Source organism: Herpailurus yagouaroundi, unplaced genomic scaffold (assembly GCF_014898765.1).
Source record: "Herpailurus yagouaroundi ecotype Mexico unplaced genomic scaffold, PumYag 139, whole genome shotgun sequence".
NCBI lineage: Eukaryota > Metazoa > Chordata > Mammalia > Carnivora > Felidae > Herpailurus > Herpailurus yagouaroundi.
Genome location: NW_024412394.1, coordinates 47195847 through 47212593, shown reverse-complemented (window position 1 = coordinate 47212593; position 16747 = coordinate 47195847). Strand labels below are relative to the sequence as shown.

Genomic DNA, 16747 nt, shown 5'->3' with positions numbered 1-16747 from the left:
GTTATTTTTCTTGGGCTGTCATTCATTAGGTCTAGATTTTTTTGTATATTTACCTTAATACCTATATGTTTCTCTTTGAGACAATAATTGTGTTGTTTGCCATTTGCCAAAATGTTTAGTGTTTCACCTTGCTCGAACTTTGTTTCTGCCCTTTCAGTGGGTTCTTATAGAATACATCAATACATGTGGATGTGAATTAGAAGAATAGTTATAACAGACAGAAGTGCGGGAGAATACTGGCAAGAGCACAGGGTGAGGCTGGGGACCCTCTTTGGGCTGGGTCCCTACTTTGAAATGAGAGGCCTGAACTAAATGATCTGGCATTCTTCCTGCTTTCAAATTCAGGTTTCACAAACTCAGCCTAGAGCTTTTCTTTATATTCTTCTCTTTTATTATTTCATTGGATCAAAAGGCTTCTCTTTGTTTTGTCCTTGTGTCAAACCAAAAATATAGTGGGGGTATATATTTGTGACTTCATCTGGGGGATAATCTTCTATACTCGTGTTTCACCACCTTTGTTTTTTTGTTTTTGTTTTTCCATTATAATCCCTCTCAGGAGCCTTTTTAACCTGTTTTTCCTGCTTGCCCACCTCAGGAAATGTTTGATATCACAGATCTCCTGTGCATCTGTATGTGTTGTGTGCACATATGTGCTTTATATATAAAAAGAATAAGATTCTGTTGTCCCTCAGGAGCCAGTTTTTGCCTCCATTGTGAATGCATGCTCTATGTTCTGTTAGGATTAGGAGATGGGCACTAATGATGTTTTGATGCTTTCCATCATTTCAAAAGATCTAGGACCTTTTAAAATCTTCCCAGTGTCATATATTGTTAACCAAAAATAGCTTTGATTTTCAATTTCAATATTTTCATAATTTTGACTTGAAATTTCACTGTTAATGGTTTGGTTTTCATTATTTCATACTAGATGCAAACTGAGTTTTTTATACTTAGAGAAAGGAGAGTTGAGTTTTTGTCAAAGGACTTTCTGGTCTTGTACAGTGTTTTAGAAGGTATTGTTATCACTGATTCAAAACTTTTGAAAGTCCTTGTAATAGGAGAGTAGCTAAAAGATATCTGTTAAGTTACCACATCACCTGTGTTTTAAATATGTTCTTTAAGAAGGTATACTGCCGAGGGGCGCCTGGGTGGTGCAGTCGGTTAAGCGTCCGACTTCAGCCAGGTCACGATCTCGCGGTCCGGGAGTTCGAGCCCCGTGTCGGGCTCTGGGCTGATGGCTCAGAGCCTGGAGCCTGTTTCCGATTCTGTGTCTCCCTCTCTCTCTGCCCCTCCCCCGTTCATGCTCTGTCTCTCTCTGTCCCAAAAATAAATAAACGTTGAAAAAAAAAAAAAATTTAAAGAAGGTATACTGCCGAAAAGTGACACTCAGGTGATTGTTCCCAGTACAGGCTTGATGAACAAATCATAAAACATTTACCTACAGACACTTTGCCTGGAGCTGCTTTAGTACTACTGCTTTTCCCAGAGCTTATATTTACTTATTTTGTTGTTTTTTTTTTTTTTTTAATCTTTCCACTGTACTTTTATTATTGTTGCTTTTCCCAAAGCTATTTTTGTTATTACTTTATATGAAAGTATGGTACTGGGATTATATAATCATAAGCAGTATACCCTAGACTGTGGAGTAATAGGAGTTCTTAATTAGAAAAACCTCATTACTATTAAATATGTAAAGCAAATTTTTACCCAGATCTGCCTAGTAACTCTTAATTTATGGCCATATTTTTCAGAGATCTTGCAGCTGCTATAGATCGAATGGAGAAGTATAATTTTGATACAATGATTTATGTGGTAAGTAATCACAATAAAGAACAAAAGATTATGATCTTTATCTCATGAAAACTGCAAAGAAAGAAGTTAATTGCCATGTTGAAAAACTATGGAAAAATAATCTTGTCAAAATATAGAAGAAATTCAATGTTAGGTTTATTTACAAAAAATTTTTTTATGTTTATTCATGTTTAAGAGACAGAGACAGAGCACAAGCAGGGGTGGGGCAGAGAGAGAGGGGGACACAGAATCTGAAGCAGGCTCCAGGCTCTGAGCTGTCAGCACAGAGTCCGACGTGGGGCTCCAACTCACGAACTGCGAGATCATCGTAAAAAAAAAAAAAAAATACCCAATTCAGGAAAATAGTTACGTGAAATGAGTATGTGCAGGTTACCATAATGTACTTTTTAAAAAATAACTATTTTAGGGGTGCCTGGGTGGCTTGGTTGGTTAAGTGTCCGACTTCGGCTCAGGTCATGATCTCACGGTGCGTGAATTCGAGCCCCGCGTCGGGCTCTGTGCTGACAGCTCAGAGCCTGGAGCCTGTTTCGTGTTCTGTGTCTCCCTCTCTCCCTGCCCCTCCCCTGTTCATGCTCTGTCTCTCTCTGTCCCAAAAATAATTAAAACGTTACCAAAAAAAAATTTTTTTTTAAATAAATAAAATAAAAATAACTATTTTAATAATTTAAGACAAGTTTTAAAATAGTACAATTTCCATGGACCCTTCACCCAGCCTTCCCCAAAGAAAATATCTTAATATAACCATGGTATTTTATCTATACCAGGACACTGACATGGTAAAGACCTTAGTTAAAACATGTACTTGCATGTGGGCCTAAATATATTGGGGGGAGGGGAGAGATCACATAACCATCACAACATTCAGAATAAAGAACTGTTCCATCATGAGGCAAACTCCATCTTGGGAATCACTTAATAACCCCCCCTTCCCCCTAACCCTAACCCTTGGCAATCATTGCTCTGTTCTCTATCACTACAGTTTTGTCACTTTGAAAAGGTTACATAAGTGGAATCACAGTAGGTAACCTTTTGAGATTGGCTTTTTTCACTCAGCAATAATGAATGCCCTTGAGATCCACCCAAGCTGTTGTGTGCATCCAATAGTTTGTTCCTCTTATTGCTGAGGGTTATTCTGGTCTTTTCTTCCCTTTCCTTCCTCTCCATGTGCAACCTCCCTTTCCCCTAAGAAAAAAAAGTTGCCATTATATACCTTATTAGAACTTAGCTTTGTGCTTCTTGGAGATAAAGGTTATGATAGCTGAAAGAGAAGGAATTTAAATAGAATATTCAAGAGATTAAAGTTCGTATTTCCTCCTGACTTGTGGAGTGCTACAGCTCTTATTATCTTGTAGAACACTCAGCTTAGACGTTCTTCTACTGGCATCCTCTCTGTGTGCTTATTTAAAATACATCAATTGACAATTGTTATTTTGATTTATGTCTAACCTGTTTTTGTAGGTTAACTTATCACTGTTGTTTTAAATACTTTTTTTCCCCCCAAGACAGATAAAGGGCAAAAAAAGCATTTTCAGCAAGTGTTCCAAATGCTGCAGATCATGGGATATGACTGGGCAGAAAGGTAATGTCAGCACAGTTCTTAACTGCCTGCTTAGGATCATTAAAGGTTTGTTAGGTCAGCCAAGTCCCAAAATATACCAGGTTGTTGAAAATTGTTATTCAAACTTCATTTCTTTGTTGCAACATATTTGCAGAGCAGATTTGTTTTTTACATTAATTTAATGTCCTTATTTCTAACTTACAAACATTTAATATATGTGTCTTTAGTAGACATCTGTTCTCAGTGGCTTGATGTCCAAAATTCGTAATCCCTCCTTTTATTTCACAAAGGCAACTAGTAATTTAATCACATGCTAGTGATTATCTGTACAATGAAGCTGTGTGTTTAACATCTTTTGTGGCATATAACAAATCACATCACATTTTAATTTGTTAATTTTGAAAAGCCCCTCTGTGAGAGTTAAAGTTCAGACTACTCTCTGAAAGGGTATTGTTACACACTTTAATCATCAGTTCTTTTCTCCTTCATTTCAGGTGCCAGCACGTGCCCTTTGGAGTGGTGCAGGGAATGAAGACTCGAAGAGGAGAGGTTACCTTTCTGGAAGATGTTCTAAATGAGATTCGATCAAGGATGCTACAGAACATGGCTTCTATTAAGAGTGAATTCACTTTATTGTTACAGTCACAACTTACATGCCACTTTTATGTTCTTTGGACTTCTGTGCAGTGTGATTTGTTATGACTGTCCCTCTCTTAATTTTCATTAACCTTGTCAAAAATAGCTTGCACTAATTAGAGGTGCCAGAGGTTTTAGACTTGCTGCTTGGTGTCATTCAGTTCAGTAATCTGCACTGATACAACACTAGGCCTCTTTCATGGACAGCTTCAGCATTGTCATTCCACTGTTAGAGTGCTTATGTGAAATTCCTATGTATGTAATAGGAAACAGGTCACAAGTCCTGGTGGCTTTGTTTAGCCTTGGAAAAGTAAGCACCAGCTTTGTCTAATGTCTCACAAGGGATATTCATGAGAAAAACGAATTCATGTTTCTTTCCCTTTAATGTAGGCAGGGGAACATCTTTATCCAAGGTCAATTAGCCCAAATTAGGGAAGTAAACTGCCCACTCTGAACCTGTTTGTTCTTGCTGGCAGCGTATGTTTTTGGCAGATTTTATCTCCTTCAATCCCTGATTCTGAATGGTTTCATGTAGGTTAAAGATAGCTGCCTTTGTCTGTTTCAGCTACCAAAGAAGTGGAGAACCCACAGGAGACTGCAGAGAGGGTCGGGCTTGCAGCACTCATTATTCAGGTCTGATAAGACTGCATCCTGTGAGACCCTTTTGTTTGGTACCAGAACAAATCCCAGCACTAAAGGTTTACTCTTGTCATTTTAGGACTTCAAAGGTGTGCTCTTGTCTGACTATCAGTTCAGCTGGGATCGTATTTTCCAGAGTCGTGGGGACACAGGCGTCTTCCTGCAGTACACACATGCTCGCCTCCACAGGTGAGGGGAGTCTGCAGGGATGCATGAGCCGCTCTGTCCTTCCCAGGGTGAGGCTTGGTTGATGTGCTCCTAAGATCAAAGTCATTTTTGCTGGGCTTCTCAGACATCTGTTAAAAACTAGTTAGAAGTACAGTGGATCACCTGTTAGGTTTGGGTTTTTTTTGGGGGGAGGGGGGGTTAAAATATTTATTGAGCACCTATAAAGAAGTGCTTTTGTATGTTACCTTATTCTGTACTCAGAATAACCCTGCCAAAGAATATACTCCCTTTTTCCGAGGGAAGTAACAGATTTAGGAAAGATTAAAGCATCATGATAAACTTCAATTAGGTGTCCTTGGATGACTTGTTTAATCCGTTGTTTTTAAACTTTTGATAACAGTTTGGAAGAGACTTTTGGATGTGGTTATCTAAATGATTTCAACACTGCTTGTTTACAAGAACCACAGTCTGTTTCCATTCTTCAGCATCTTCTCAGGTATGGGTTTTCTAGTATTTATCTAGTCTTCATCTGCCTAGTGAAATGACTGTTGGGGGTTTGCTGACCACTGGAGTGAATAAGCCAGTAACTAGCTCTTACCCCGTCCCCCTGCCACCAGACAGCAAGCGCTCTTCCTGGAGGTATGACCAAAAAGCAATTTATCTGCCCTTTGAGGGCAGACAGAGGACATAGTCAAGGTCAATCCTTGGGACTTAAAAATATTATCACTGCTGAATCAGCACAGGTGCCTAACATCTTCTGGGTCATGGTATGAGAATAGAAAGCCTAGTAAAGCATAAATTTTTAGTTTTGGAAAAGCTCATCTTCTCACCCTCTTCAATAAGTGATAGGGAATCTCTGCCTTTGTACAGCTTCCATGAGACCATAATCCTTCATTTGCTACATGGTTTTAATTCACAGTCTCAGATGAATATCTACTTGATGCCCCTACACTGGGCAAGAGACCATACCTTTGAGCTCTTTCAAGCTTTGTTGGTAAAGCCAGACTTGTCAGGAGATACTAGTCTCTGGAAAGGGATGTGGGTAGTTAACAAGGCAGTTTTCTCTAATTGCCACACAGTGGTCAATGACTCTTTCCTGGGATCAGGAGTCAGTTTTCTCACATTTGGCTAATCTGGTAGGAAAAATAAGCCAACCTGGTTTCCTTGGCATTGAGGGTAGACTCTGTTTGTTAGTTCCTAGATTATGTTCCTAAACATGGCTGGAGGCTTTTTACATTCAGTTTAACAGCCATGATTTGAGTCCTTGTTCTGGGCTAGGCCTAAGGGATATCAAGATGATTTAGAAAGTACCTGCCATCAAGGAATTCGTAAGAAAGAAAACTGCGCCTTTACCTTCAAATGCACCCAAGGTCCTTTTTCATATATACCTTCTACTCTTAATGATTTCAGGTCAGCCTTACATCCAAGATCTTAACAGCTTAGTGTAATACGTGCACAGTCTTCCTCTGCCAACTGCTGCTGTCATGTTTCTTTTAGGTTCGATGAAGTGCTTTATAGATCATCTCAGGACCTTCAACCCAGGCACATTGTCAGTTACCTTCTAACTCTAAGGTACCTATAACCTTGCTGTTTTCAGGTATTAAAGACCTCTGAGACCTGATCTGAAAAAGGACCTTTCTTCTAAAGTCTTCCTATAAACAAACCCCCCGGCCTAAAAAATGAGGTACTTTAAGTTATAGGAATTCTTGCTTCATTTTTGCAAATCAGCAATTAATATTCATTTATTCATTCAGTGATATAAGGTACAGTCATTGAGTCTTTTTAACAGGAACTAACAGCTTTGTCACGGGTGGTTACATAACAGTACGTGTGTGTTAAGATAGAGTGAACATAAGAGACCATGTTAGGGCACTCAGCCCAGCCTTGATGGATCAGAGAGGGCTTTTTGGAGGCGAGGAGTTGATATTAATCAGGAGAAACAAAGTCGCAGAAAAGGAAGAAAAAGCCCAGAGTTGAACAAGAAGATGATACTGAAGGAACTACAAGCATAGTCCTGCGAGGGGTGAGAAATGAGTGTGTACACACCTTTTTTGCACGTATTAGGGCATTTCAGCTTATTTTCAGGGCAGTGGAGTCCATAAAAAGATTTTAAGCATAGAAAAATTAGCCAGCCAGAGAATAGAGAATGAACTGGAAGGCAGATGAGTAACACTTGAATAGAAATCTCATAGTAGCTGTTTCAGAATTCTGAATAGAAGTTGAGTATCTTCTAGAGCAACAGCTGTTATCTTTCTATAAATCTATTTAAGAAAGGAAATACTTGTTTTTACTCAAGATTTACTGAAATCAGATTTATTGGGGTTTTCTTGATTATCCTTTCTACCTGCCTTCCCCAGATTTAAATAAAAAATTTTTCCCCTTTCAATTCTACATAGTCATAGAGAAATAAGCCAGAAAGTCTTATTAAATGTCAGTTAAGGGGCACCCGGGTGGCTCAGTCAATTGATCGTCCACCTTCAGCTCAGGTCTTGATCTCGTGGTTCAGTTCATGAGTTCGAGACCCACGTTGGGCTCTCTGCTGTTAGGCTGTCAGCATAGAGCCCACTTTGGATCCTCTGTCGCCCTCTCTCTGCCCCTCCCCTGCTTGCACTCTCCCCAAAATAAATAAATATGTATTTTTTTTTAAGTCAGTTCATCATTGAAACAATGTCATAAGCATCATTTCTCTGGCACATTGTTGTATTTGCTGCTATACCTGAACAGAAAAGATGCTTTAAAGAGTGGCCCATGTTTGTGCAGTGTTTGTATTTGATAGCTAGTCTCTACCCCACCTCCTCACCATACAGAGGGGGAAGTCCAGGCCACATTATACCTTTCATCCTAAAGATGCCTAAATGAGAAAAAACTATTAGAAAGGAATCCCCTATCTTTATAAAACACTGAAATCACCACCTTAAGAACTTAAGGTATTAGGACCAAAATCTAAAACTTTAGTTTAATGTGTTTTACTTTTCTTATTACAGAAATGCAGTGATTCAAGTCTCAGCTTTCCAATGTTGGATACATCTTTTAATGGAGCTAGGCTTTGATTTCTTTAAGTTGAGGCAATAAAATACCAAGCTTGCATGTTACAACAGGAAATGACTTCTGGTCTTCATTTCTCTCTTCCCGTTTCAGTCATCTTGCAGGTATGGCACACAAGACACTGCATATAAAAGACAGTCCTCCTGAAGTGGCTGGGGTACGTTAAGTGTTTTCTGTGTTATCTTTAGCATCCTCAGGTTACTATTACTCTTTCTTGTAAATGTTTCTAAAATAGCATCTCGTTTAACTGCAGTAGTATACTTATAGACTCAGGTGGTACTTAGAATCGGGCTATAACAATCAGTGTTTTCAGATTTTCCAACACACTGGACTTTGAAACACATTTTCCTAAGAGGAGGAGTTCCCCATATCTGAAGCTGGGCTGTATAATGATAGTGTCACTCCCACTCCCCAACTCTTGGGGTACCAGTCATACTATAAATTACAGGATGCTAGATTTGTTTTTCCTTACTGACAGCAAATCTTAGGGCACCCTGAGATACTGTTCCTACTTTAAATTAGAAGAAAATTAAAATTACTCTTAAAGATACTCTTCTTTACTCATGTATTGTTAGCCTGTTGTTGAACATTAATCATCCTTTGTTTTATTTTCTAGGCCAGACTTCATCTTTTCAGAGCTGTGCGTTCTGTGCTAGCCAATGGAATGAAACTTCTTGGAATAACACCTGTATGTAGGATGTAATTTCTAATTAAAATAGCAGCTTTTTAATTAATGAATTCTAGTTCTCTATTCTTATATGCTTTGTTTAGAATTTAAACTATTCTGTATCAGAATCTATATTTTATTAAGCCTAAGTGATTCATCAACTTATTAAATCTTTATCTTAAAAAATCATCTGAGTTCCCTCATGGTCCATAAGTACTAAACAGAGTTTTGTAAAACTAACTCAAATCTTCTAAAATTCACTGCGGTCTAATGGGGATAAAGGATTAAACTCCAGCTTGAGGTTTTTTACAGTGTCATTCTTCCAGAAACTGTTCTCATAACTGAGATTACCTAATGTTCACATCAGATAAAACTGATGAAAACATTTCAATTTTCTTATAATAATGGCTAGTTCTGAATCAACTTAGGGACACCAAAATTAAGCTTTTTTGCTAATACAGATGAGAACCACTCCCAGAGAACAGATCTTGTGCTTATCTTTCGTTAATCAGTATGGGTAGGTAACTCTTATTATGTGAACTTGGGAACTGAACAGATTTAAATCACAAGGAATTACTTACAGGTATGGTACCAGGATCTTTTTGTAAAAATTAGTCCATTAGTTAAACCATAATTTGAAATGGAGTTTCTTCAACTTTTTTTTTTTAATGTTTATTTTTGAGAGAGAGAGAGAGAGAGACGAAGTGTGAGTGGGAGAGGGGCAGAGAGAGAGGGAGACAGAATCCTAAGCAGGCTCCAGGCTCTGAACTGCCAGCACAGAGCCAGACCTGGGGCTCAAACCCACGGACCGTGAGATCATGACCTGAGCTGAAGTCGGATGCTTAATTAACCAACTGAGCCACCCAAGTGTCCCTGAAATGGAGTTTCTTACACCATTTCTTTCATGTACCTGCATATCAACCAACGATATTTTGCATGATTTGTTTAGGTAACGTGGGATGTGCTCTGTTTGATTAGTACAGCTATCCTCATCTGCCAGTATTTCCATTCAGGTCTACTATAATTTATCCTAAATGTTGCTACTAAAAATCTCCTGAATGCGAATGACAATCATCTACTTTTACAATAGAGAAGCAATTTAGCATGAACCAAAACTTCTCTAATTGAATGAACACAGTTTTATATTGGCAAGTATGGTACACTTTCTTAGTCCTAGAAAAGACTTATCCATGCAGTCTCAATTTTAAATAAAGGTAGCTTTCACATTACTATTTTTTTTAACCTGTATTTTTGAGAAAGCACAAGTGGGGGAGGGGCAGAAAGAGGGGGGCAGAGGATCTGAAGTGGGCTCTGCGCTGACAGGCTAACAGCAGTGAGCCTGATGTGGGGTTCAAAGTCATGAACAATGAGATCATAACCTGAGCCGAAGTCGGATGCTCAACCGACTGAGCCACCCAGGTCCCCCAATTACTAATTTTTACTTAATCAATATTTCCTTAGCACAAACTAGCCATGGAATAAAAATGTGTAACTGGAACATGTTTTTCATGTCCTATGTCCTTCTCCACTTGTTGGGAGAAACGTTCCCCCTTCCCAGATCTGTGGTAGCCACCTCAGTATTTGAACTTTGAGTGAAATGACACAGGGACAGTGATGGTTAGAGGCCAGTCTTTCCAAAAGCAGTTCCCTGAAGACTGTTGTTTATGATCTCCTATAGCTTAGAGCCCTAGTTCTGATTGTAGTCTTTCTTATAAACTTTTTTTTTTGCTTCAGGTTTGCCAAGAGTTGGTTTATATGTCATCAGAGAACCCTAACTGATACAGTTCCAACATAGAAAAAATGAAAAATTTAATGTTTTTGGTGTTTTTTTTTACATTTTGCATTATTTTAATAGTCATAATCATGATACAAAAAGTGATCACAGATTGCATATAAATAAATTAAGTTTATTGCTGAATTTCCCCATTAACATTATAGAAAAATTTTTAAAAACACTAAAATTTCACAAATTATTGACAGCCCAATAGTTTTAAACATACTTTATAAAAAAAAGTACAAAAGTGACATTAGAAATATTTTTTGAAGAAAAGTAGATCATCTAACAGCAAAGAAATACGAATCCAGACAATGAATGGCACAAATACAGCACTTAACAGGAGTACTCTGTCACCACCCAGAAGTCATTGCCTGCATTATGAAATAGATTCAGTTTGAGAAGTTAAACATTCAGTTTGTTTCTGAACTAGCCTGGCTTGCTTATGCCTCTCTTTTGTAAGAAAAGAGCTAGCTGGGTCTTACTGCTGCTGGGATGAAATACTGTACATGAATTGGAGAACAAGGAGGGGTCATCCTTCTCCCCTGGTTCCTGAACAAGAAAACAGTTCGTACAGAAATGGCTTTGGCACTTTAACCCTTAACCTTGTCCCAAACCTTGTTACTTGAATATTGTATCCTCACATGATTTTTTTTGTAATATCATACCCTCTCCATACTTTTTTATATACATTATATATACAATAAAAGTCTTTCATTCTGAAACAAAACAGGTTGACCCAAAACAGGTCACATTAAATCTTTGTAGCAGTTCATTCAGATAGCTTTCTTCTTAATTCTTATGACACAGTTAACATGTTTTTGTTTAAGCTACCTTCTCGGATTGACTTAAGGCTCTAGTTTAATGCAAACAGTTTTTGTCTTGGTAAGAGTCTTTTGAGGCTGAAATCACACACCACTAACTCTCTCTTTTGAAGTTGTTTCTCCCTGTTGGATGGATGTAGTGTCTTGTCTGGGTAATCCATAGAGATATATAGAAACACATACAAGAAGAGTACCCAGAGCAAAGGTGGGTGCTGAAAAGAAAAAAAAATTAATCTGTATCTGTGTCCTTAAAACTATATAACAATAATCCATTTTAAATTTTGAAATCTTTCAATTACAGGTTTATACCATTAGATCATATGGAAAATACATCTATCAGTGTTCTATTTTTATAGATGGTAAGGTTTACAGAGAGAATCAATTCTGGCTCTCCACCCCCAAAAAAGGTACAAAGAGACTGTACGCTTTGTGAGAATACGAGTATGCCTGTCCCAGACCACTGACAAAGAACATACTAACTTCCCTATATGCTAAATTTTTAAAGGGTTTTTTTTTTTTTTTAAGAGAAGCTTAAGGAGGTTCCATGCTGAGCCCAGCATGGGGCTCAATCCCATAACCCTGGGATCATGACTGGAGTCCAAATCAAGACTCGACACTCAACCAACTGAGCCACCCAGGCACCACCACCCCGCACCATATGCTGTAATTTAAAAAAGAGCAGTGGAATGTGGCTTTTCCATGGTACTAGAAACCTGTAAAAATTTAGAGTAAAAGGTAGTTGAGCACAAAATTTCAAGTAACCAATGACTCAAAATGATTGAAGATTTCTGAAAAGGAGATGAAATGATGATAGTACAATTTCATTTTCTGCTAGCCTTGTCTTTTTTCTTTGTTTTGGTCTTAATCCCGAAAATCAGGACATAAATTACAACTTGCCCAAACTTGACAAGTAAGCATTTCATACATAAATGTTTATGTCAAAATCTATGTCAAAACTGTATATTGTTCCAAACTGAACCAAATTCTGTATGGAGTACAACAGCACAATCTTATTAGTTTTAAAAATGGCTTGCAGAGAAATGACATCAAGCTATGATTTTATTAGTTCACTCCTAACAAGAGAAGACTAGCTTTCCCGTCAAAAAACAAAAAGGGGAGGTAAGTTAAATCTAAATAGAAAACTGGAAGATTGGTAAGATGTTCTAATTGAAAAGCATTTTTTTTTTTTTTTTTACTGCCCCCAAGTATTCCTTAGGAGAAAAGGCATAAGGATTTGTTGAGCATAAGGATCAGAAGTACAATTAAAAGTTCACCAAAATCAGGTAAGAAATGTATCTAAAGGAGGGCCTATAAGTAGTGATACTGAAATGGTAAGTGGTTGGCCTTCTACAGAATACTTACTGGGTGCCAGGCACTATTCTAATCACTTTACCTAAAACAACCCTAGGAGACTATCCGTCCCACTTTACAGATGAAGAAACTGAGACACAGGTTAAGTAACTTCCCCAAAGTTGCACAACTAATAAATTTTTTTAAAGATTTCTACAAGCTTGATGTTCCTCTATTTGCATTTATAACAATAGTCAATTTTAAAATCAAACATAAATACAGGCCAAGTCTGTTTCTTTTACTTATTGCCGATATTTCACAGATTGTGGTATAATTGATCAGTAAGGAAAATGACTATTACAGCACCCTGAAATGTTAAATAATTCAGGATCCAACTTAATGCTGGGTGTAGGCTAGGGAAGTCTATATTAGAAGGACTAGTACAGTGATGGTGCCAGAGTGCCAGCTAGCATAATGAATTTTGTACTAATTACATATTATAAGAAACAAAAATACCTTTATGCCTACGTCCAAAAGTTAGGAAGGTACAAACTAAGGGGGACATGAAAGAATTTTCTGTTCTTTCCCCCTCATAAAAAGCCTTGTTTACTGTAACTGCACTGCTGAAAATAATCATTCCCTAAAGCCCTTGTATTTCCTTGCAAACCTAATCATACTATATTCACCAAGAAGTATTCAGGTTGTCTTGTATCTAAAACCAGGGAAACAGGGAGGTCCTGACTACAGAAAGGCTCTTTGTAGTAACTCAGCAGCCCTGTCACTTTCAGTAGAACCAGTCCCCCTCAGCTAAGCTCTAGGACCATGGAAACAACCTCAGTACTGCTGACCCACATCCCATAAGATAATGAACTTCTGCATTTGTAGAATAAACTAGTAACAAAACAAGGAATTTATGACCAACTGCCATATTTAATGAGTCAAGGAAGTGAGAAGCTCTTTTAAAAACTTAAAAATACAAACTAAGACATACTTATCTGCAACCCAAATAGCATCACTGAAGCGATGGTAGAAAGGACAATGGCTGCTGCTGCAGAAAAGCCCTTCATGATGTTGTCTGTGTACTTGACCACAACAGAAGTGTAGAGGCCTCCAACACTTGCAAGAACTTGTATACAGAAAGAAAGAAAATCTTAACACTCAAAAAATGAAACATTCTATGATGGTGAAGCAGTTTTCACCCCCAGAGATGCCATACTAATTTACCTAGGAAAATACGATTTTCCTTAGAAGCAGCCATCTGAGAGAGTTTGTACTAAAATCAAGTAATAGTTCCTATAAAACAACATTGTTTTTCACATGCCCAGAGGGCTATGTGCTCTACTACTAAATTGTACACATTTATTGCTAACACATTAGATACTACTGATCGTGAAGGCAAAATTGCTTTGGGAGAGTTACACCACAAAGTCAGTCAATAAAACCAAAATTACATTTTCAAACGTGTTCACAGTAGCAGAGGAACAATTTCAAAATGCTATCAAAGGCTTAAAACAGACTTTTTTTTTTTTAAAGGATCTACCCAGAACTTGTTAATTCCTGGATACTTACAGATGACAAACCAGACATAATATGTGTAACCATAGAAAAATCCTTTTTCTTTAATTTCAGCTCCATCTGACAAGTAGACGCCAACTAATGTCACAACAATCCCTGATAGATACATTTGAATGTTTCTCACCCAGAGGGAAGTGTCTGAACTCTTTAAAACTTTTTCAAAGTACACTCCTGGAAGAAAATTAAATATGCAAATATGAAAGATATTAAAAATTAATTTAAAATTCCCTTCATTTAGACAATAACCTAGACCTATGACAATGTAAAAGTATATGATTCAGGGAACAAACACATTTTACATCAAGTGCACATTTATTATGCTGGTTGTGACACATGGCATTTTGACATCAGCAACATGTATTTTTATAGAGCATATAAAATTAGTAACTAAGAGGGAATTTTCTAACCCACATACAACAGGAAACTCATAAATTATTAAGAACAGTTTCTCCCATTACTGTAGCAGTAAGAGCACAGAAGCTTTCTGATAATGCCAATAATAGACTTCTTTTGGTCAGCAGGAAAACTATACTACTAGAGTCAATTATCTTAATCCTATCCCTCTAATATCTGCCTAGTAATGAAAACTCCCAGCTTTACAAAATAACCTATATAATAACCGCTTGGGATTTTTTTCAGAGTAACACAACCAAAATAAAATTTAAATAGAAATTGCTGAGTGAAGCCATATTCCTTTAAAGCAGGGTTCCACAAACCAAGTTCTTAAACAATGTCAGAAAAACCATGAACTCGCTCACTAGATAATACATTTTGGATGTATGTGCATTTTCTTGGGGTTGAGGGTCCATAGTTTTTCCAGATACTCCAGAAAAGCAAATGACTCCTCATCATACACACGCAAAATCACATACCACTAAGTTTTATACTTAAAGTGAACACATGGAGACATTCAAGGATATTAAAGATTTTCATTATAAACACATTAATTACAGACTTAGAAACTGCCACTCAAAAATTATAATGGAAAAAAAGGCTGTTTTTGGTGAATGTGTGCTAGAGCCAGAGAACGGAAAGAAACATGTAATGGTTATTCCTATTCCAATTTTTAAAAGTCTAATAGCATATTTCTTGGGTAACTCAATTTTTATTTCTAATTTGCTAGTTCCTAAGGATAAAAATTTAGCATGATGCTATCATTAAATATATGTCTCAATTTAGATCTTCCCCTTTTATCAAAGATCTTTTTCACAAGCAATATTTCACTTCCATATCCAGCCTACTTTCCTAGTCAAAAATAAAAAGAATCCTAACTCTTGAAATAGCACAAATAAAGATAAATAATAAAAACCTAGCTATGACTAATATACTCTTTACTAAAAAAAAATTCAGGTTCTTCTCTATTGGAACTATCTCTAAAACATATGTTGCACTTAACATTCACACCTTGTCTCTTCTTGATTAAGTGGAGGATTGTTCCTACACATATGACTCTAGACTTCCATGCTTATTTTATGTTAATGATTTCGGTTCTCATCCCTCCCTTTTTGGCTGTTACTTTTATGTATTAACTTTTCGGTGAGGTACTCTCCACCCCACCCCCTTTTCTCCCTACTCCATAATTCCTAATCTATTAGAGGAAGAACTTGAGGGTAACAGGAAAAAACAGATACTGAGCTGGCAACTTCATATCCCACAGCAAGAGGATATTGCCTGAAGATAGTGCCACTTCCAGGAAATGGAAAGAGGTACTGGAGCTTTCTAACTGCTAACTTGTCCATTGTTAGAAGTCTTTGTTCACTTTGGGTTCTTATCTGGACTGAAGATGGTCAACATGACCTAAATATGTTCTTAGATTACTGCAAGTATGAGTAATGTCTTAGGTCTGAACCGAATTAAACACTACCACCCATTTGCTGAAAAAACAGCTGACACAAAACTATAAGTAGGAAGATAAGCCTTATTGGGAATAAAATGGTTACAATAAAATAATATAAACTAGATCCCTATTAATGTTTTTTTAGAAAATTTAACAGAATAAAGCAATGCATTTATGATTTACCTGCAAATCCTGAGCACAATACAGCAATAGCTATAGCGCCAAACCCTAACAATGGGTTCTGTTCCACCTGCAATAATGTTTCAAAAGTTATTAGTGACTCATAAATAGAATTCATCCAAGAGATAAAATGACTACAAAAATTTATGGTTCTATTGAAAGTATGTGCCACATCAGACACAGCTAGTCTACAGACTAAGATAGAAACAAACAAAAGGCCATCCCAGAGATTAACCAAAGCACTTAAATTAAAAAGCTGTCCCTCAAATTGCAGCCATGCTTACCGAACATGTGTGCCTATTCCTAATAACAGGCAGGCAGTCATCCTAGCACAGAATTTTGCACTGTCAGCCTGCCTCTTAATTTTAACTTCTGCCACCACCTTAACTCAAGCCCTAATAGCCTCAATCACAGAAATGGTAACAGTTTAACTCTTGTATTTCCTATCACCTGCAAAATGAAGTAACGACTTTAAGATTTCCTACTTTACTAAATTTCTATCAAATATTAATAGTATCCTTCTATGTACCAGATATATTGTCTTATGTACTAAATGAATAAAAATAAAAGATGATACACAGCTGTGGTTCTTAAACAGTTCATGGATGAGAGAGATTGACAGATGTATATAATCATTAATTCTCTGCTAAAAGATGCATGTATATGTGCCCTAATCTATTCCAACTTTATTTTCTCTTTCTTCCCTAAACTAACCCTTAAGGAACTTTCATCAGCCTTTCCT

General features: G+C 37.1%; 2 protein-coding genes across 10 annotated transcripts in view; one reads left to right on the top strand and one right to left on the bottom strand.

The window, feature by feature from the left end:
• RARS2 (arginyl-tRNA synthetase 2, mitochondrial) overlaps positions 1-16747 on the top strand; it is an 82966-nt gene that overhangs the window by 61203 nt on the left and 5016 nt on the right. For 4 of the 8 annotated variants that reach the window (XM_040474130.1, XM_040474132.1, XM_040474126.1 and 1 more), the window contains 9 exons: positions 1752-1812; positions 3315-3391; positions 3865-3989; positions 4572-4639; positions 4725-4834; positions 5214-5309; positions 6311-6385; positions 7952-8015; positions 8475-8546. In XM_040474130.1, coding sequence (XP_040330064.1) covers positions 1752-1812; positions 3315-3391; positions 3865-3989; positions 4572-4639; positions 4725-4834; positions 5214-5309; positions 6311-6385; positions 7952-8015; positions 8475-8546 — 748 coding nt within the window. Of the gene's footprint in view, positions 1-1751; positions 1813-3314; positions 3392-3864; positions 3990-4571; positions 4640-4724; positions 4835-5213; positions 5310-6310; positions 6386-7951; positions 8016-8474; positions 8715-10259; positions 11081-12329; positions 12569-16747 lie in introns of those variants that run through there. The other 4 variants (XM_040474131.1, XM_040474129.1, XM_040474128.1 and 1 more) reach the window with 3 other exon arrangements.
• Positions 10412-16747, bottom strand: part of SLC35A1 (solute carrier family 35 member A1) — a 33695-nt gene continuing 27359 nt past the window's right edge. For both annotated transcript variants that reach the window (XM_040474133.1, XM_040474135.1), the window contains exons 5-8: positions 16009-16075; positions 13983-14159; positions 13405-13539; positions 10412-11335 (exon numbers count right to left, since the gene is read on the bottom strand). In XM_040474133.1, the coding sequence (XP_040330067.1) occupies positions 11208-11335; positions 13405-13539; positions 13983-14159; positions 16009-16075 (507 nt within the window). In that variant the 3' untranslated portion in view covers positions 10412-11207. The remainder of the gene's footprint in view (positions 11336-13404; positions 13540-13982; positions 14160-16008; positions 16076-16747) is intronic.